The sequence below is a fragment of the Melanerpes formicivorus genome, unplaced genomic scaffold, assembly GCF_026170545.1.
Source record: "Melanerpes formicivorus ecotype bairdi unplaced genomic scaffold, bMelFor1.0.p_v2 SCAF_80, whole genome shotgun sequence".
NCBI lineage: Eukaryota > Metazoa > Chordata > Aves > Piciformes > Picidae > Melanerpes > Melanerpes formicivorus.
This window is the reverse complement of record NW_027142432.1, coordinates 1,746,654-1,765,751: the sequence shown is the minus strand read 5'-3', so window position 1 is coordinate 1,765,751 and position 19,098 is coordinate 1,746,654. Positions and strand designations below refer to the sequence as shown.

Genomic DNA, 19,098 nt, shown 5'->3' with positions numbered 1-19,098 from the left:
CCCCTCAGGGGGATTCCTGGAGCAGTGAGATGTGGAGAAGACCAATGTCAAGGGCAGGAATATGACACAATCCATCCCAGACTCCTGAGGATGGACAAGGAGGCAATGAGGCCCCAGGGCTGGAAGGAGGAGTTGTCTCCTCAGAGGCATCAGTGGCACAGACCACAGCCAGAACCGAAGGCAGGAAGAGCTTGGCTCTGCCAGGAGCCTTTCAGCTCTCCCACAGCCCTCTGTCATCTGCCCCTCAGGCTGTCCTCTGCTGCTGCATCAGCTGAGCCTCTTTCCCTGCAGGCTGTAGTCACCCAGCCAGCTGCCCCACCTTGCTGGCACCTTCCTTTGCTGCCCTCTCTCCATCCTCCCTGGGTGTTCCTTGAAACTCCAAGCCTTGGAGTGCTCCAGGCTGCTGCTGGGGGATGTCTTGCAGTGACATTTCTTTCTCCTCATCTCCACTCTGGACCTCCCCAGCTGCACTTTGTGGCTTTGTTTCTTTCTCTTGCACTTATTCACTGTGCAGAAAAGCTTCTCCATGTCTCAAACCACTCCCCAAGCACTCTCAGGCTACTCTGCTCCTGTCCTCACTCTTCACACCATTGAGCCCATGGCCTTCAGCCTCTCTCTACTGGTCATGTGCCTGAAGCCTCCCAAGCACATCTTGGGAGATCTCTGGGCACTCTGCAAGGTCTTTGAAGATGGAGATGTGGTGGTCATAGGACAACAAAGAGACCAAGTGCCCAATGTGCCTTCAAGAGGACTGGACCCCCGAGGGTGAGATCTGCCCAGTTGCCAGGGAAGGGACATAGCCGAGTCCAGCAGTGCAAACATCTGCCTCAGCCTGAAGCAGCAGCCTGAGGAGCTGCACAGAGCAGGAGCAGCATTTAGCTGCATGGCTGTGTGACCCTGCTGCTGTGGGAGAGAAGAGGAGTCACTGCTTCCACCGCTCCATGCCCTGTGAACCCCAGGGGAATCCAGAGCACCGTTCCTGCCCTGTGCTCCAAAGCCAGGACTGCTCTCATAGGGTCCTGCCTGCACTTGTTTTTTCCAGGGCTGTTCTCTTTCCACCTCCACACTCTCCTGCTGAGCCCCTGTGTTGGGGCAAGGCCTGAGTGCTCTGGCAGCTTGGGCACCATCCTGCTGCGTGGCAGTCCCATGACCACAGGCAGACACAGGCTATGGGAACCTCTTTGGCTCAGATGGCCTCCACAAGAGCAGTTCCACACAGAGAGCTGATCTGCTTAGGGCACTGTCTGAAGGCTTAGGTCTTCTTCCAAAGTTTCCTTCAAGAGCATGCCCAAGAAATTGTCCAACAGATGCAAACAGCAGGGAACAGCTAAAGTGTGTGAGTGTGCAGGGCTGGGGCACACAGCAGTGTCCTCACACAGCCAGGACTCCTGCAAGTGACCTGAAGGATCAACAGAGAAGGGTCTGGACTGTGTCTGTGTTCACTGGACACCCAGGGGAAGCTGTCCCAGGGCAGTCATCCTAGACTGGGTTTCACAACCACTGTTTCCAGCAGCAGGCTCACACCTCAGCTTGGATAGACTCTTTGTCCCTCCCCAGGAGGACATGGCCTCAGGAGGTCAGCAGTGCCTGTTTGCATTGTGCAGATGAGATGTCAGCAGATGAGCTGAGGTGAACCTGTGCGAGCAAAAACACCATCAGCTATTGCTTTTGCTATTGAAGCTTTGAGGAGCCTCCCAGCCTCTGGCAGGGGCTGCAGGAGGCCAGGGAGACTCTCTGACCAGTACAGGGTGGGGCCTGTGTGAGTGATGAGGAAAGACTCTGTCTCTGAACATCCCACACTCCATTAGGCATCCAGGAGGACAGCTCAGATGTAGAAACCTGACAGAGCTGGGACATTGCTGTGTGTCACTCCAGAACAAATCCTACTGGCCCAGGGAAATTCATCTCAGATGTCTTGGGCAGGCTCCTGTCTGCTCACATCACCCTTGCTGGACTGTGCCCTGAGATGTGCACAGAGCCATCCCAGAGTGTCTGGGCTCCTTGGAAAAGGCCTCTTCAAGAACACCCAAAAGGAGGATGGGGAACATTGGAGGCTGGTCACCCTCAGCACAGTCCCTGGGAAGGTGAAGGCTCAAACACCTCTGCAGCCATTTGCAGGCCCTTGCAGGACAAGAGAGGTATTGCTGAACCCATATGAGTAGGGGCAGGAAGGGAATGTTTTGTCCCTGAACTTTAGCCAGGGATTTGGCATGGTCCACCATAGTCTCTTTAGAGCCAGACTGCTCAGAGCTGGAGTGCAGAAATGGATGAGGTGGTGGCTGGGTGGTGGAGGAAGCCCAAATGTCACCAGTGGAGAGTCCTCCTGGCAGACACTTCCCAGTGGCATCCCTCAGGGCAAGCCCTTGGGCCAGCTCTGTGGAATGTCTTCATGAACTGCCTGCACCATCTGACCCAGGGCCTTTGCAGCTGTTCTGGAGATGAAGCCAAACTGGGCAGAGACTTTGAGGGACCTTATCTGGTAAACCCTGCCCTGAGCAGGATCATTGGACAAGAGGATGTGCAGGAGGCTTCTCCACACATGCAGCACGACAGAGCCAGCAGCTTCTTCACTCAAAGCCTTGGTAGGAAATCTCCCAGATGGATCTGGTGAAACTTGGATCTGCTCAGGCTCTGGCCACAAGGAGGCTGAGGGCTGAGTGTGCAATCCTGTGCTCAGTTGTGTCTCAGGAACTCACCATTCAGTAGGAAGCCAAGGACTGGGAAGGGGGAGGTGAGGCCACTTCTGCCTCCTGAGAGGATTGGCCAACAGCAGGAACACAGCTGGGAAAGGGACTGTGAGGTCAGTTGTGTCTGCAGGAGCTGATAGGGCAGCCCTGGGCTCATGGCTGGCAGATGGGCACAGGGATCTGGGAGATGCCCTCTGCCAAAGGGCCTGGGCTGACTGCAGGAAGGGGCTGATGCGTTGGTTGCTGTGTCTCTGCTGCCTGAGTACCTGATGGGACTGCAGCAGGCACAGGGCTTGGTGCTGTCTATGCAAGAAACTGCAAGGCCAGCAGCCTTGGGAGCTCCTGGTGAGGTAGGAAAGAGCAGGAGAGAGGAACACTGCCAGGTGGTGCAGGCTGGCAGGTGCAGACTGGCCATGAGGAGCAAGAAACCTCTCTCAAAGGGTAGTGCTGTGGCCTGAGAAGATCTCCAGAAGGAGTCTGGGATCAGCCCTTCTCTTTGTGTCCCAAGGAGCAGAGTGTGAGTGTGGGCAGGTGTCAGTGAAGGCATGGAAAGGCCAAGGTGGGGAAGTGAGATGAGTGTCTGCAGCCTGCAGGGCAGGAGAAGCAGCTGTGAGACAGTGCAGGACAAAGCTGTGGGAGAGCTGGCAAAGGGCAATGGCAGTGGTGGGAGTGATGAAGAGAAGCCAAGGCTGTGCCCTCTTGGCTCTGGCAATTTTCTACCCCCAAGGCCTGTGAGGAGATGTTGTCCTAAGGCACTGGGAGGCCTCACTGCCTCTTTCCACAGCCCCAGGAAGGCTGGGGACTATCATGCCCTTGTCCTCCACTCAGCATCACAAACCCTACAGGGATCCTAAAGGAAGGCTGGAGAGGGACTTTTCATGAGGGTGCCTGGTGACAGGACAGGAGGGAAAGGTTTGAGGGAAGGAAAAGGAGGTTTAGACTGGGTCTTAAGAATAAAGTTCTTCTGTATGAGGGTTGTGGGACGCTGGAAGAGGCTGTCCAGGTAGGATGCCCTCTCCTGAGGGAGTTCAAGGCCAGGCTGGATGAGGCCTTGAGCAGCTGAGTCTATTGGAGATGCATCCCTGCCTATGGCAGGGAGGTTGGAGCAGATGAGCTCTGAGGTCCCTTCCAACCTAGGCCATGCTATGCTGCTATGAAACCCACACCCCACCCCCACTGCACCTGAAGAGCCTTGACCCACACATGTGGGACAGGATCTGCCTGCCCAGGGGCTGTGGCCAGGCCTTGGCCTTTGTGCTGCAGAAACCAGAGCCAGAGTTTGCTGTCCTGCACTTTGCCTTTGTCTGCTGCAATCACAGCCTCTCCTGAGCTGCTCTAACGAGTCCCTGGGGAGGCTTTGGCAGTAACAAGCCTCAGTGGGGCCAATCAATGCTTCAAGGTACTTTGTGTTTTGCTTCTTGCTTCTTGCACAGTTTCTTCACTCTTCTCTCAGTACCTGAGGTTCATGGAATGATTCCCAAGTGCCCTGAGGAGCTCTTTGTGTCTTTGTTGTTGACTTCCAGATTTCAAAGTGCACCTCACAAAGCTCAGATTTTGATGGTAAACTATTTGATTCTTTCTCAGATGAGGGCAGAGGTGACAGCAGCATCCACCAAGCCAGAATGATGCAGGCTGTCTGCTCAGGGGGTCTGGACTGGGAGGAGAAGCTGTCCTTTGAGGGCTGACACTGAGTGGACAACTTTGCTCCTCACCCTCCCCAACCTCCCCATTGGTGTCCCTGCCCACCTGGGCCTTCCATCCCTGCTCCTTGCATCAGACTTCTCCACTGCTCTCTGCCGCTGGAGCTCACAGCTCCATGGCACCAGCTGCCCCCTGCTCTCCTTAGAGAGCTGCCTGCACACAGCCACAGAAGAATTGTTGCTCTTTGGAATCGAAGCAAAGCCAAGGCTGAGAAAGTTCCCTCAGCAATCCAAGCTCTCTGGAACCATCTGCTCAGCACAGGCTGTCTCTCAGCAGCTTGCCTGTCCACAAGGATGAGGCAAAGCCAGTAAGTTCTGCCATGGCTCTGATTTCTCAGCCAGTCAAGAGTTCTTGAGAGTGAGGAGCAGATGAAAAGGTTGGATCCTAGCAGCCCTTCCTCATGAACCAATCCTGAATTCAAATCTCTTTCTATGGCTGTGCCTGGAGAGAAGAACCAAGCACACAGACACAGGGACAGATCTGGCTGCCCCCAGTGGAATATAGAGACCCCCAAGATGTTGATAGCAAAGGTGTCTGTCCAAAGACACAGAGAGGTGGAGAGGGCTGCCAGAGAGGCTGCCCTGGAGTTAGTTTCCTTCTGCTGGTGCTCAGGGCAAACACTCACAAAGCTTCAACATTCTCAGAGGATGAGAACTGAGCCTGGAGAAGTCTGACTTGGTGCTAGCCCTTGGTGCAGGTTGTGCCTGAGAGATGTCTGAGTGGGGGAGATGCTGGACACAGCTGCTGTGATCCAGGAGAGGTCTGGGTTTAGGGTCACTGTATTTAGAGGTGGAGATCCTTGACTTTCATCAGGTGTTTCTCTGAACTGGAGAACCTTGGATGCTGAATCATCCTGGGATCTTTTGCCACTTGCCCAGACCCTGAAGGTTTTGACCTCCAAAGTTTTCTATCAGCTCCCTGTTGCCTGTGATCCAAGCACAGATGCACTGAGCTGGCAGGAGGTGACAAGCCCCCAAGCCATAGGGAGAAAAGTGTAAGGCTGGGAGAGCCCTGGTCAGGGCTGAGCCATTCCTTGCAGGTCAGAGTCCCCTCCTCTAAGCCATTTGCTTCTCTCTGCCGTGGGTCATATCCTTCTCTTCTCTCCATCAGCCCTGTTCCTTTGTGCTGGGCAGGAGCAAAGTTTGCAGATCTGCTCCTTGGATCAGGCCAGAAAGTAAAGAGGCCAACTTTGGGACAGCAGCAAGATCCCAGGCTCCAGCTGATCCCTAAGCAACTCCCAACCCCCTCCAGACCCTCCTCCCAAACCACACTTCAACACTTGTGGAGCACTGAGGGTCATTTGCTGTGATGGGAATTGAGGAGTTCATCTCCCTGAGCCCCAGGTGGTCAGGTATCAGTTGCATGGCCAGAGGGGGATGGCTTTGTCCTGGGGGTGCCAGCCCCATCATCACTACAACCAGGGGACTCAGCATAGGATTTAACAGTCTGATCTCTCCATTGCAAGAAGTCACACACAGTGTCCTTACTTCTCAGTCACTTGGTCCCCAAGAATTTGCCCAAGAGCACAGGGGTGACCATTCCTCTCAGCAGCATGGCCTCCTAGAAGGACCTGGACAAGATCTGGGAGGATCACCTGAAGAATAATTTGGAGGAGCTAAAGCTCAGCCTTGAGGAAGAGAAGAAGTTGTTGATGAAGACATGGATGAGGGCAGCAAGGATGAAGTATGTGAGGATTAGGAGGAGGAAGAGGGTAATAATTATGAGGTGGACAAAGGGGATTATGTAGAAGAGGAGGATGTTAGGAGAAGAATAAAGAGAAGGAGGAGGAAGATGAAGAGGAGGAAGAGGGCAAACCCATATCAGCCCCTCTGTGCCACCCAAGCAGCCACATCAGTGCCCTGAGGGTGGGCAAAGCTTCCCACCCAGCTTGGAGCTGCTGAAGCCTCACTGCCCCCAGCTCAGTGCCCAGCCCTCTGTTAGTGGTGACTACGGCAACAGCTTCACCCTCAGCTCCAACCTCCAATACTACTGTGTCCACAGCCAGAAGCAGCTGCACCTCCGAGCTGCCTGAGGCAAGAGCTCCACCGAGATGGCCAGCACCGCACCACCCACACCGGTGCCAGCCCTTCCCCTGCACAGGCTGCAGCAAGGGCTTCTTCCACAGCTCCTCCCTCTCCTGCCATATTCACCCCCACGCCGGTGACCAGCGTGCCCCAGGGGACACAGCAATACACCGACCTCAGCACTGCCAGGCCAAACGTGACCCCCCCGGGGGGCCTTCTTCAGCAGGCCTTTTACACCTTCTTTCCTCAGAAGCAAATGTGCCCCTGCCCTTCTCAGCACCAGCCAGTGCTGAGGAGAGTAATGACAGTGCTGAGTCAGCACAGCCACTGCCACCACTGCAGCTGGGCTGGGATTTGGCTGTTTGTTCCTCAACACTTTGGGTTTCCTAGAGGTAAAAGAAAAACTTCATCCCAAGGATAATGCCTAATTAGAATGGAAACCCCAACCCTAATAAAGTATTGTCTTTGGTTGGTTTTTCTTTGACATTTCTGTCCCAAAAGGCCACTTTTGGGGACATTTCTTCCCCAGGGCCAGAGATGAAGCCATGTGCCCACTTCAGGGAGGTGTCCTTGAAGGGTCCTGGGAAGGTCTTGAATGTGAAGTGAGGAAATCAAACTCAGTGCCTCCCATAGCCATACAGTAGTATTCTTCACTAACCTGCATGGACATGGAATGCTCACTCCAAAATGTACCTGTGCTGAAAAGGTTAACTCTGGTCCTCATCTAGGACTCAGTAACACACAGGCATTAGAAGGATAAAAACTTATTTCATAAAGTCCTTCCTTGTCTTGGTCTTTGCTGCCATCTCTTGTCTTAACAACATTGCAGTCCCCATGTCTTATGTCTTGTATTTTTCCTTTTGGTCCTCTGCCAGTCCCACAGAACTGTCCTTCTCTTGCTAGTGAGGTCAAGGGGTGTGAGAACCCAGCCTGCTTTCCAGACTCAGCCTTATTTCTCTCTCTGTCTAGAGCTGCCATCAGCTGCTCTATCTCCATTTGCTCTCCCAAGCTCCAGGACTACTTTACCGATGTCAGAAAGCTAAGCTCTGAACCAGTGGGAGAGTTTCTAACAGTTAGTGAGAAAGTTAAGGAGTCAGATGTCCTTCAGATGTCCTGCTGAGTGTTCTGGGAAGGGCTCAGGTGAGGGTCAGTTCTGAGAGGCAGAGTTTAGGTTGTGGCTGGGTTGAGGCCTGGGTTTAACACCCAAGGGTCAATGTCAAGGGTAAAGGCTGGCTGGAGGCAGGATGAGCAATGGGGACAGTGTCAGGGTCAGGAGTGGGTTTGAGAGGGGCTGAACTGTAAGGGCTGAGGTGAGGGATTGGCTCAACTCCACTGCATTCAAGCAAGGGACTGAGTAGAGAGGATGGGAGGGGCCCAGGCTCTACTGGGAGTGCAACCTAGGATCCAGCCTGTACTGGGAGGTGATAAAAGCATTCAGTCTGTAATGGGAGGTGTGTCAGTTTCAATTCAGACCCTGAGGAGACCCCCACACAGTGGGGGAGGGCTGGGTGGGGAGGGAGGAATACACTTCCCTGCCAAGGAGCCCTGCACCCATGCCTGGTGAAGGAAGACAAGGACCCCCTGATGAGAAGCAAGCTGCAAGGCTGGCCAGGAATGGATCTTGAATAGATTCCTGATGTCTTCTTTTTGCCTTGTCTCTCTTGGCTTGAATGCTGCTCACTGGACAGTCACTGGAAAATGAGAAAGGCTCCAGCAGAAGTTTCCAACCTACCACAGCCTGGGACTGCAGACACAGTGCTGTTAGGTTTGCCCTATGAACTGTCTCCAACCAAGGCAGCAGCTGAGCTGACCACAGACTCAAATGCAGGAGGACTGTGGTTCACAGCTGCATCCACCCACTGTATGGGATGCAAATGGCATCAGAAAGCTGCAGTGCTGGAGGTTGGTACTGGGAAGACTGTGACAGAGGAAGGTGGTGCACAGGAAGGAGAATTGCCCTGCACTCATGCTGGCAGCAGAGAATGGTGCCACTGCTATTCACACTGATTCCTGTGCAGCCTACAAGGGTGCCACTGAATGGACGTGTCAGGGAGAGCTGGAGACTGGCCATGATTCTGAGAAATAGGTCAGTCAAGCCCCTCAAAGGTAGGATGGGTCAAAGGCCATGCCCAGAAGGGAAGAGCTGCTGCAAAATGGAACCAGCAGGCAGCTCACCCAGCAAAAATTCCTGTGGTGAACAATGAAGGGGAAGATTGAACAAGATTGCCTCAGTGGCTGCACATCAGAAGGGGCCACCCAGGGAAGGCCAACCTCTATTCTGAGTGTCAGCCTCAAGGATAGTCAGTTTGAAACAATTCTTATATCTTATCCACAATGTTGGGTAAGGCTTAAGCTCAACCACCCAAACCAAGTCTCTACTCAACACTCCAGACACAAGAAGACTCTGTGGAGCCCCTGGCAAATTGATTATGTTGGCCCTTTGAAGACCTCTCCTGGGAAAAGTTATATCCTGGTAGGAGTAGAAGTGGTTTCAGGATGAACCATGGCCACAGCTCTCAGTACTCCCACAGGAGCTCAAAGGATTGAAGCTCTGGAGAAATGGTTCAGCATTCTACCTATGTCTGAGTGTGTCCAAAGTGCCAATGGATCACACTTCACAGTGAGCACAGTGCAAGACTGGGTGCAAGGAGAATGAATTAAAGGAGTGTTCCCTACCCCATATTATCCTCAGGCTAATGGTGTAGCTGAACAGACCAATGGTCTTAGTAAAAGACATGCTGATAGCTCAAAGCACAGCTGGGATGCATGGTTGGCACAAGCAGTTTTTACTGTCAGCAGCTGATGAGGAATATATGGAAGCCCCAAAATTCAAACATCTAGTCCCATGGAACTAGTGATGGCTACTGCCCATGGACCTGATGGACAGAGGAGTGAATCCCTACCACAGATATAGATAGTCCAACCTGTACTAGTGAAGCTACTGTCCATTGGCATTGAGCCCATGATATTGGCAAAACCCAGAGGCCTCAATGCCTGGGAACCCTTGGATGGGATTGGGCAGGGACAGCAATGGGGAGGCTGGGGAGGGTGAGGAGCAAAGTTGTCCATTCAATGTCAGACCTGAAAGACAGATTTCCCTGCAGGTGCAGATGTCCTGGTGAGACAGCCTGGGTCAGTGTCACTTGGTGAATTATCATCTCTGCTCTGAACTGAAAGCTAACAGAATATTCTACTTTGATATGAAATAAATAAACAAAAAAGGAGCTTTGTGAGGAGCACTTTGAAATCCTGAAGAAAACCACAAAGACACAAATAGCTCTTAGGGCACTTGGGGATCATTGCCTGAACCTCACACACTGAGAGGAGACTGAAGGAATCTGCTCAAGAATTCAGAAGAAAAACAAAGAGTGCCTTGAAGTATTAATTGGCCTCACTGAGGGCCATTAGCAACAAAGCCTCCTAGGGGTGGTTAGAGAAGCTCCATGGAGGCCATGATTGAAGGCAGACAAAGGCAAAGTGCAGCTGAACAAACCCTGGCCTTGGTTTAGGAAAGAGAAAGGCCAAGCTCTGACCTTCAGGCCTTGGAAACGCAGATCCTGAGAGAGCCTCCAACTAAAACTTCATTTCAGCAGCCATGGTGGCAGAAGCTGCTGCCAGAAGGAACAGGATCAAGACCTCATTCACCTATGCCTGAAGAAAGAGTCACAGGCTTGGCAGGTCTGGGCCCCTTGGCTCCCCTTGCAGCCCTGGTCCTGCTCTCAACTGCTCTGTTAGTTTGTATCTCAGCTCATGGTGGTGGAACCAGCTGGGCCTGCACCACAATATTTGTCATAGTTCATGAGCACCACCACAGCAATCATTTCAGTTTCTGTCTGTGTGATGTCTCTGTCATCACTGGCTGTGATTGGAAATTCTCTGTACCAATAACTCCTCACCAGGATGTGTCTTTGCTCACATGTTGTATGGTTAGCTACAACCTACACCCATTGGAAAGAATTTCACTGCAACCCAACAACTCCTCCAGCACCCTGATTCCATCAGCCTGATACAACAACCAGGAGAAGCAGGACAAAAGACTCTGCCTAGAGTGCACCATGACAATGAAGAAACCCATTGAGTGCTAAAAGTAACCAAGAGGAGTAGAGAACACTGCTTGTGGGAAGTCCTGTTTGGATGGTGTCCAGCAGCAGCTGGGACACTGCCCCTGGTGTCACAGCCACTGTGATTTTCCTGCCTGCTCTGCTCTGTGCTTGCTGTTCCACATTGGTTTGTAGTTAGAGTTAGGAGGATGGCCAAGCAAGTCACACTGCTGCAGACATTTCCCATCATCAGTGTTTCCTGGGTGCTTTGTGTTACTGAATGGCATTGAGGAAGACTTTGTAGGCTAAGGAACCACCAAAATTCCCTCACATTCTGATTGGATGATGACATTCTCTGTTGAGAGGCACAGAGACAAGAGGCAACCACACAGCCACTCTCTGGCTGAGAGAAATGCACTCGAGTCACAGAGCAGATTGTGGTGGCACAGTCCCCCTGTCACTGGAAACCTCCTCAAGATCTGATGGGATTCCCCCTTCCTCCTTGCCTAGGCCATGAGCTAGCCCAGGGTAAGCCAGGGATGGATCAGGACAGAGAGAAATAGAGCCCTGAGAGAGGTCCTTGGTGTGCTGCACCCTCGATCTCCCGGCCTTGCACTGCTCTCCCTATGGCTTGGGAGTTTGTCACCTCCTGCCAGCTCAGTGCATCTGTGCTTGGATCACAGCCAACAGGGAGGTGATAGAATACTTTGGAGGTCAAAAACTTCAGGCTCTGTGCAAGTGGCAAAAGATCCCAGCATGATTCAGCATCCAAGGTTCTCCAGATCAGAGAAACAGTCAAGGATCTCCCCCTCTAAAAACAGTGACCCTAAAGCCAGAGCCTTGGAGCTCTTCTGGATCACAGCAGCTGTGTCCAGCATCTCCCCCACTCAGACATCTCTCAGGCACAACCTGCACCAAGGGCCAGCACCAAGTCAGACTTCTCCAGGCTCAGTTCTTTTGCCCTAAGAATTTTGAAGCTTTGTGAGGGTTTGCCCTGATCTCCAGGAGAAGGAAACTGAACTCCAGGGCACCCTCTGCCAGCCACTTCTTCACCTCTCTGTGTCTTTGGACAGACACCTTTGCTGTCACCAGGGGCAAGGTTTCTATCATGCACTGAACCCAGCCAGCTCTGTCCCTGTGTCTGTGTGCTTGGTGCTTCTCTCCAGGCACAGCCATAGAAATAGATTTGAATTCAGGATCCCTTGCAGTCAGTCAGGGTCAGCCTTGTCCTTATCCACTCTGTCATTCAGAGGCTCTTGGATTAGAACACATTCTGCTGAATCACCTTGTAAGCCCCAGGTGGGCAGTGACAGCAATGGGGAGGTTGGGGAGGGTGAGGAGCAAAGTTGTCCACTCAATGTCAGCCCTGAAGGACAGATGTTCCTGCAAGTGCAGATGTCCTGCTGAGACAGCCTGGGTCAGTGTCACTTGGGGAATTATCATCTCTGCTCTGAACTGAAATGGAGTAAAATATTTTATCTTTGGCATAAAAAATTGAGCTTTGTGAGGTGCACTTTGAAATCCTGAAGAGGATTGCAGAGACACAAACATCTCCTTAGGGCACTTGGGACTCATTGCAGGAACCTCAGGTACTGAGAGAAGGCTGAAGAAACTTCTTAGGAAGTCAGAAGGAAAACACAAAGTGCCTTGAAGCACTGATTGGCCCCACTGAGGGGCATTACCAACAAAGCCTCCCAAGGGCTCCTTAGAGCAGCTCAGTGGAGGCCATGGTTGCAAGCAGACAAAGGCAAAGTGCAGGAGAGCAAACTCTGGGTTTGGTTTATGGAGCAGAAAGCCAAACCATGGCCACAGTGCCTGGGCAGGCAGATCCTGTCCCTCATGTGTGGGTCAGGGCTCCCCAGGTGCTGTGGGGTGTGGGGTTTGTCATGCTGAGTGAAGGACAAGGGGATGACAGTCCCCAGCCTTCCTGGGGGTGTTTAAGGAAGCACTGAGGACCCCCTGGTGCCTTAGGAAGTCTCCTCACTGCCCTTGGTGGTAGATGATTGCCACAGCTGAGAAGGCAAAGCCTTGGGTTCTCCTGATGACTTCCAGCCTTGTTAGTGCCCATTGCCATCCCCACCACAGGTTGTCCTACACTGTCCCCCACACTGGGTTTTGTTTCTGCAGCAGAAAGTCCAAGCCCTGACCACAGAGCTTGGGCAGTCAGACCCAGTGAGGCTCCAAATCAAATTTCCTCTCCCTGTCCTTGGTGGCAGAGGCAAGTGCCAGAGACAAATGGACAAAGACCTTGGTCCTGTTGGGCCTCTCAGCCTTGCCAGAGCCGTTAGCCATCCCTACTGGAGGCTGTCCTACACTGCCTGATGCCTGCAGCTCTTTCCCTTCATGCTCTTGGCACTCATCTTGCTTTCCTACCAGCTCTCTCCATTGACATTGCTCTACCCTCCCTGCTGTGTCTCTACTCTGCATGCCCAGTCCTGGCAGATACCTTATGGAGCCTCTTCACTTCATCTCCATTCCTCCAGAAGAGGAAATTCCAAAGCCAGACACCAATATTGCAGATGTGGCCACAGCAGTGCTGAGTGCAGGGGAGGACAACCTCTGTGTCTGGGTGGCCACACTCCTCCTGCCACAGCCCAGCTGCACTTGGCCTTCTTCACTCTGCCCAGGCTCTGCTTCATCCCAGGCCATTGGGAATGGTCCCTGCCAGATGTCTTTCTGCCTCGGGACACAGCAGAAGCTCCAACTCCAAACCAACAGCCAAGGCACTTCTCTCCTGCTGCCTCCCAGCTTGGCAGGCCCAAGGGATGGCACAGTCCCCAGCCCAGCCCTGGGCCGACTGCTGGCCAGTGACACAAAGGGGTTGGAGTTTGCAGTGACCTCACATTCACCTCCTGGTCATGTGGCTCCTCCTGCCCTAGGAGCTTCTCAGCCATCCCTGATGTCCCAATGCTGGCCCAAGCCCTGTGCCAGGGGTCAAGCAGAGTCACTTAAAGGTGGGAGTCAATGCCCATGGTAAAGGCTGGGGCAGGTTGAGCAATGGTAGCAGAGTCAGGGTCAGGGTAGGTGTAGGAGGAGTGAGGTGAGGCCTGAGCTGTGATGGGATAGAGATAGGGACTGGGTTCTGAGGAGGAGCAAAGGGTAGAGGTAAGTTTGGTGAGGACTGGTTAGAAAGAGTGTGAGGATTGAAGGCTGTACTGGTAGGGGATCAGAGGATGGAGTCTAGTACTGTAAGGGGGCCTACTCTTTGCTGGGAGGAGCCAGGAGATCCAGTTTGTTCTGGGAGTGGGGCCAGTAGACACTTAGGGAGGCTAAAACAATCCAGTTAGGACTGGGAAGGAGCTTGTTTTGTACTGGGAGGAAGCCAGTGGATGCTTGTACTGGGGCAAGGTCCAGTATTGACTAGGAGGAGATAAGAAGATGCAGTTTGTGATGGATATGGCCCAGCTGGTACAGGGAGGACTTAAATCACAGAATCATAGAATATGAGTGGTTGGAAGTGACCTCCAGGGATCATCCAGTCCAACCCCACTACAAGAGCAGGATCACCCAAACCTGGTCACACAGGAATACATCCAGGCAGGTTTGAAAGTCTCCAGAGAAGGAGACTCCACAACCTCTCTGGCAGCCTGCTTCAGGCCTCCAGCACCCTCACAGCACAGGAGAGTCTCTTCATGCTCAGGTGGAACCTCCTGTGTTCCATCTTGCACCCATTGCTCCTTGTCCTGTCACTGGGCACCACTGCCAAGAGCCTGGCACCTTCATCTGACACCCTCCTCTGATATTGATAGCCATGGATCAGACCCCCTCTCAGGCTTCTCCCCTCCAGACTAAACAGCCCCAGGGCTCTCAGTCTCTCATAGAAACAGAAACAATCAGGTTGGAAAAGATCCTCAGGATCATCAAGTCCATCCAATAATTCTACTATACAAGGGTCACCCCTAAACGATATCCCCAAGCACCACATCTAAATGATCTTTAAACCATTCAGGGTTGGTGACTCTACCACCTCCCTGGGCAGCACATTCCACTCCCTGACCACTCTGGATGGGAAATTTTATCTCCTACTATCCAGTCTAAACCTACCCTGTCCAAGCTTCAGGCCATTCCCTCTTGTTCAGTCACTAATGACCTGTGAGAAGAGACCAGCAGCAGCCTCTCCACAATCTCTCGTCTGATAGTTGTAGAGAGCCATGAATTCTCCCCTCATCCTCCTCTTCTCCAAACTCCTTCAGTTGTTCTTCATCAGACTTATTCTCCAGGCCCTTCCCCAGCTCCTTGCCCTCCTCTGCCCTGGCTCCAGCACCTCCACATCTCTCTTGGATGGAGGTGCCCAAAACTGGACACAGCACTCAAGGTGTGGCCTCCCCAGAGCTGAGTTCCAGGGGACAGTCACCTTCCTGCTCCTGCTGGACACAGCATTGCTGATCCCAGCCAGGATGCCATTGGCTCTCTTGGCCACCTGGGCACACTGCTTGTCCTATTCAGCTGCTTGTCCATCAGAACCTCCAGGTCCCTTTCTGCCAGACAGCAGCTCTGCAGCCACACTGCCCCTGGAGCATTGCTTGGGGTTGTTGTCCCCCAAGTACAGGGCCTGGCACTTGGCCTTCTTGAAACTCCTCCTGGTAACATTGGCCATGGATCCAATCTACCCAAGTCCCTCTGCAGAGCCTCCCTACCCTCACGCAGATCAACTCTGCCACCTAACTTGGTGTCATCTGCTGACTCACTGCTGACTCACTCTGTGTCTTCATCAAGGTCATCAATAAAGATGTTAAGCCGAAGTGATCCCAACACTGAGCCCTGAGGAACACCACTTGTGACTGTCTGCCACCAGCTGGATTGAACTCCACTGAGCACCACTCTTTGGGCCCTTTCACCCAGCCAGGGCTGTATCCAGCAGAGCATTGCTCATCCAAGCCAGGAGCAGCCACTTTGCCCAGGAGAATTCTGTGGGGAGCAGTGGCAAAGGCTTTTGGAAAGTCTAGGGAGACAATAGCCACAGCCTTTCCCTCATTCAACAGTCACTCATCCTGTCAGAGACAGAGATCAGGTGGGTCAGGCAGGACCTGCCCTTCATTAACCCATGCTGACTGGGCCTGATCCCCTGCTTGTCCTCTCCAGGTCATGTAATGGTGCTGGAGATGCTCTGCTCCATGCCCTGCCCTGCTACTGAGCTCACACTGCCAGCTCTATAGTTTCCTGGATCCTCCTTTCTTCCTTTCTTGGAGCTGGGTGTCACATTTGCTTCTCTCCAATACCCTGGGACCTCCCCAGTGAGCCAGGACTCCAGGTCAATAATGGATAGTGGCTTGGCAACAGAGATGTTCAAGTCCCTTCCTCAACCTCCGAGCCTCTGTTGGACTCTCTCCAGCAGATCTCTGTCTCTCTTGACCTGGGGAGCCCCAAACTGCAGGAATCCAGTTTGGACAGGAAGGGCCCAGTCAGTGCTAGGGTAGGATTTCAGAGTATACTGGGACAAGGGCCACTGTTACTGGGAGAGGCCATGGGATCAGCTTGTGGTGGGAGGTGTCCAAGACTTTACTAGGAGGCACCAGGGGCTCCTGTTAGTACTGGGAGGGCGCCCAGTCTGCACTGGGAGAACTCAGAGAGGTTCAGTTTGTACCTGGAGGGGGCCCCAGTCTGAACTGGGATGGCATCAGGGGATCAGTTTGCAGGGATGGGTCCTGGTCTGTGCTGGGATGGAATCAGGGTTTCAGGAGATGCACTTTGTACTGAGATGAGACTCAGACTGTGTTGGGAGATGGCAATGGGATCCCATTTGTACCAGGATCAGGCCACAGCTGCCCTGGGATCAGGATCTCCACTTTGTGCTGTGCTGGGTGCAGCTGGGAATGGGAAGGGGTCCAAGGGATGCACTTTGTACTGGCACAGGAAACTGTATGAGAGATGGCAAAGAGATGCAGTTTGTCCTGAGATAAGACCACATCTGAGCTGGGAGGGGTTGAGGAGATGCAGTTTGTACTGAGATGTGACCAGGTCCGTACTGGGAAGGGTTAAAAGCTCCTCCATGGCATCTACCTCTGGGTGTGGACCAGCACTGCTGGCACGGCCTGTGCAGCCATCGAGGTGGCCGTGGTGCCAGGTGAGGTGGGTGGGGGGTGCTGTCATGGTACAGGGATGCTTTTGGTGGGACCACAACCTACCTAGGTGCCTCCTGGCAGGGATGGCAGCACCAGTCCTCATCGAGTCCTCATCCCCATCCCTCACCACAGGCCAGACCCTGGACCTTGACTGCATGGTGGCAGGACATGGCTCCAGCACCATCACCTGGTAGAGGTGTGGTGGCTCCTTGCCTGCTGGGCACCAGGTAGGGCCTGGGCAGCGCAAGTAGCACCCCAAGCCCTGCCCTATCCCCCACCATGTGACACTGGTGGTTGTCCCCATTCCCAGGTCTCAAGCTCCTGGGTGTGTGTGTCCCACATCATGGCAGCTGACTTTAGTGAGTCCGTGTGCAGGGCCAGCCTGGGCACCGGTGCCTGTGAGGCCTCAGTCATTGTCACCATGGTGCCTGGCTCCAGCTCATCCTACAGCGAAAGCAGGATCGGTGGCACTGCTGGGGACATGCTGGGCCCAGCCAGGTGACCACAGCTCCATCCAGATTGTAATATGTGGAGAACAGAATGAGAATGAGAATGGGTCAGGGAATGCAGCTTGAACTGGAACAAGGTCCAGGCCATACTGGGAAGGGACAAGGGGAACCACTTTTTATTAAGACACAGCTCCCTGGCACTGCTGCTGTGCTGGGACTCTGCCCCTCCACCTCTGCATACAGGCACTGCCCTGCAGCTCCACAGAAACCTTGGAGGAAGGACCTCAGAGAAACAACTCCCTGCAGGGTACTTTATTGTGTTGAAGACACAGGGAGCACAGCTCCTCATGTCTGCAGCCTCTGGGTCACACCAGACAGGACAACATTGAACCAGAAATGGTCTGAAGAAAGACATTGGTGTGGGAACAACATTATTACAAGGGGAACAGCACCAGCAGCAGCCAGAACTCCAGCAGCCAGGCTGGGCCTGCACTGAGTGACATCAGAACTGCTCTGCAGGAGAAGACAAAGAGTTTATAGTTTCTGAAAGCTTCCAGGGCTCAGCTGGCTCAGGGCAGCCTTGAGGTCCTGGTTCCTCAGGCTGTAGATGAGAGGGTTCACTGCTGGAGGCACCACTGAGTACAGAACTGACACCACCAGGTCCAGGGATGGGGAAGAAGTGGAGGAGGGCTTCAGGTAGGCAAAGGAGCCAGTGCTTGTAACCAGGGAGACGACAGCCAGGTGAGGGAGGCAGGTGGCAAAGGCTTTGTGGCGTCCCTGCTGAGAGGGGATCCTCAGCACTGCCCTGAAGATCTGCACATAAGACACCACAATGAACACAAAACAGGCAAATAATAAACAGACACTGAGTGCAAGGAGCCAAAGTTTCCTGAGGTAGGATGTGGAGCAGGAGAGCTTGAGGATCTGGGGGATTTCACAGAAGAACTGATCCACAGCATTGCCCTGGCAGAGGGGCAGGGAAAATGTATTGGCTGTGTGCAGCAGAGCATTGAGAAAGCCACAGCCCCAGGCAGCTGCTGCCATGTGGAGACAAACTCTGCTGCCCAGGAGGGTCTCATAGTGCAGGGGTCTGCAGATGGCAACATAGTGATCGTAAGACATGGTGGTGAGGAGAAAATACTCTGATGAAATTAGGAAGATGAAAAAGAAGAGCTGGAGAACACATCCTGCATAGGAGATGTTCCTGGAGTTCTTCAGGGAATTTATCATGGATTTTGGCACAGTGGTGGAGATGCAGCCCAGGTCAAGGAGGGCAAGGTTGAGGAGGAAGAAGTACATGGGGGTGTGGAGGTGGTGGTCCCAGGCTATGGTGGTGATGATGAGGCCATTGCCCAGCAGGGCAGCCAGGTAGATGGCCAGGAAGAGGCAGAAGTGCAGGAGTTGCAGCTGCCTTGTGCCTGGGAATGGCAGGAGGAGGAAGTGGGTGATGGAGCTGCTGTTGGCCATCTGCTGCCTGTGGCCATGGAGACCTGTGCAAGGAGGGAAAGGCAGTGACAAGTTAGGGTACACTTCCCTCAGCCTCATTTTAACCCCTGTCCTTGAGCTGCATGAGGAATGGATCAGCTCAGTCCCATAACTACCAACCCATGGCAGAATTCATGACAACTTCAAATGCAGCAGGGACCCAGAATTGCCATGAAGATTCCCCTGGTGTCAGAATAGAAAATGACCAACAGCCCAATCCCAGAGGGCAAGAGTCCCATTGTGGTGGGCTGAAATTTTCCCCCAGCATTATCTTTGCCAGATCAGCTCAGCTAGAAGCAAATGAAGCTGTGTTGACAAGCAAGAGCTACACTCTACAATGGAATGCAATGAACAGGTCCTTTTGGGTGCACACTCCTGGTGCCTTCAGATGAATGTCAGCTTCCAAGGTTGTGACTCCTGACCTGGAGCCCATAGCTTTGAGGGCACTGCCTCTGCTGGATAGAAGAGGAGAGCAAAATGTTGCATTGGGAAATGTGTCTGCAGTGCAGAGAATGGCACAGAGGTGCCTGATCCCCCTTGCCAGGGCATCTCTGCCAGTAGATCCCTCTCCCCCAGCTGCCCAAGTCCCTGCTGGCTGGCAGCTGTCCCTGCCAGGAGTTGAATCTCTTTGCCCATCTCTCCTCCCTGTC

The 19,098-nt window shown here is 53.3% G+C and overlaps 3 protein-coding genes across 3 annotated transcripts in view; 1 reads left to right on the top strand and 2 right to left on the bottom strand.

Moving 5' to 3' along the window:
• Positions 1–19,098, top strand: part of LOC137454317 (zinc finger protein 850-like) — a 291,247-nt gene that overhangs the window by 78,326 nt on the left and 193,823 nt on the right. The gene's annotated exons all lie outside the window — the stretch shown is intronic.
• LOC137454343 (olfactory receptor 14A16-like) overlaps positions 1–19,098 on the bottom strand; it is a 41,684-nt gene that overhangs the window by 2,839 nt on the left and 19,747 nt on the right. The gene's annotated exons all lie outside the window — the stretch shown is intronic.
• Positions 17,498–18,508, bottom strand: LOC137454406 (olfactory receptor 14A16-like). The gene has a single exon (XM_068164447.1). It carries the CDS (start codon positions 18,506–18,508, stop codon positions 17,498–17,500), a length of 1,011 nt encoding a protein of 336 aa, XP_068020548.1.

What these genes read in the sequence shown, in the direction of transcription:
- LOC137454406 (XM_068164447.1), bottom strand. Translation starts at nt 18,508, where the DNA reads ATGAGGCTGAGGGAAGTGTACCCTAACTTGTCACTGCCTTTCCCTCCT.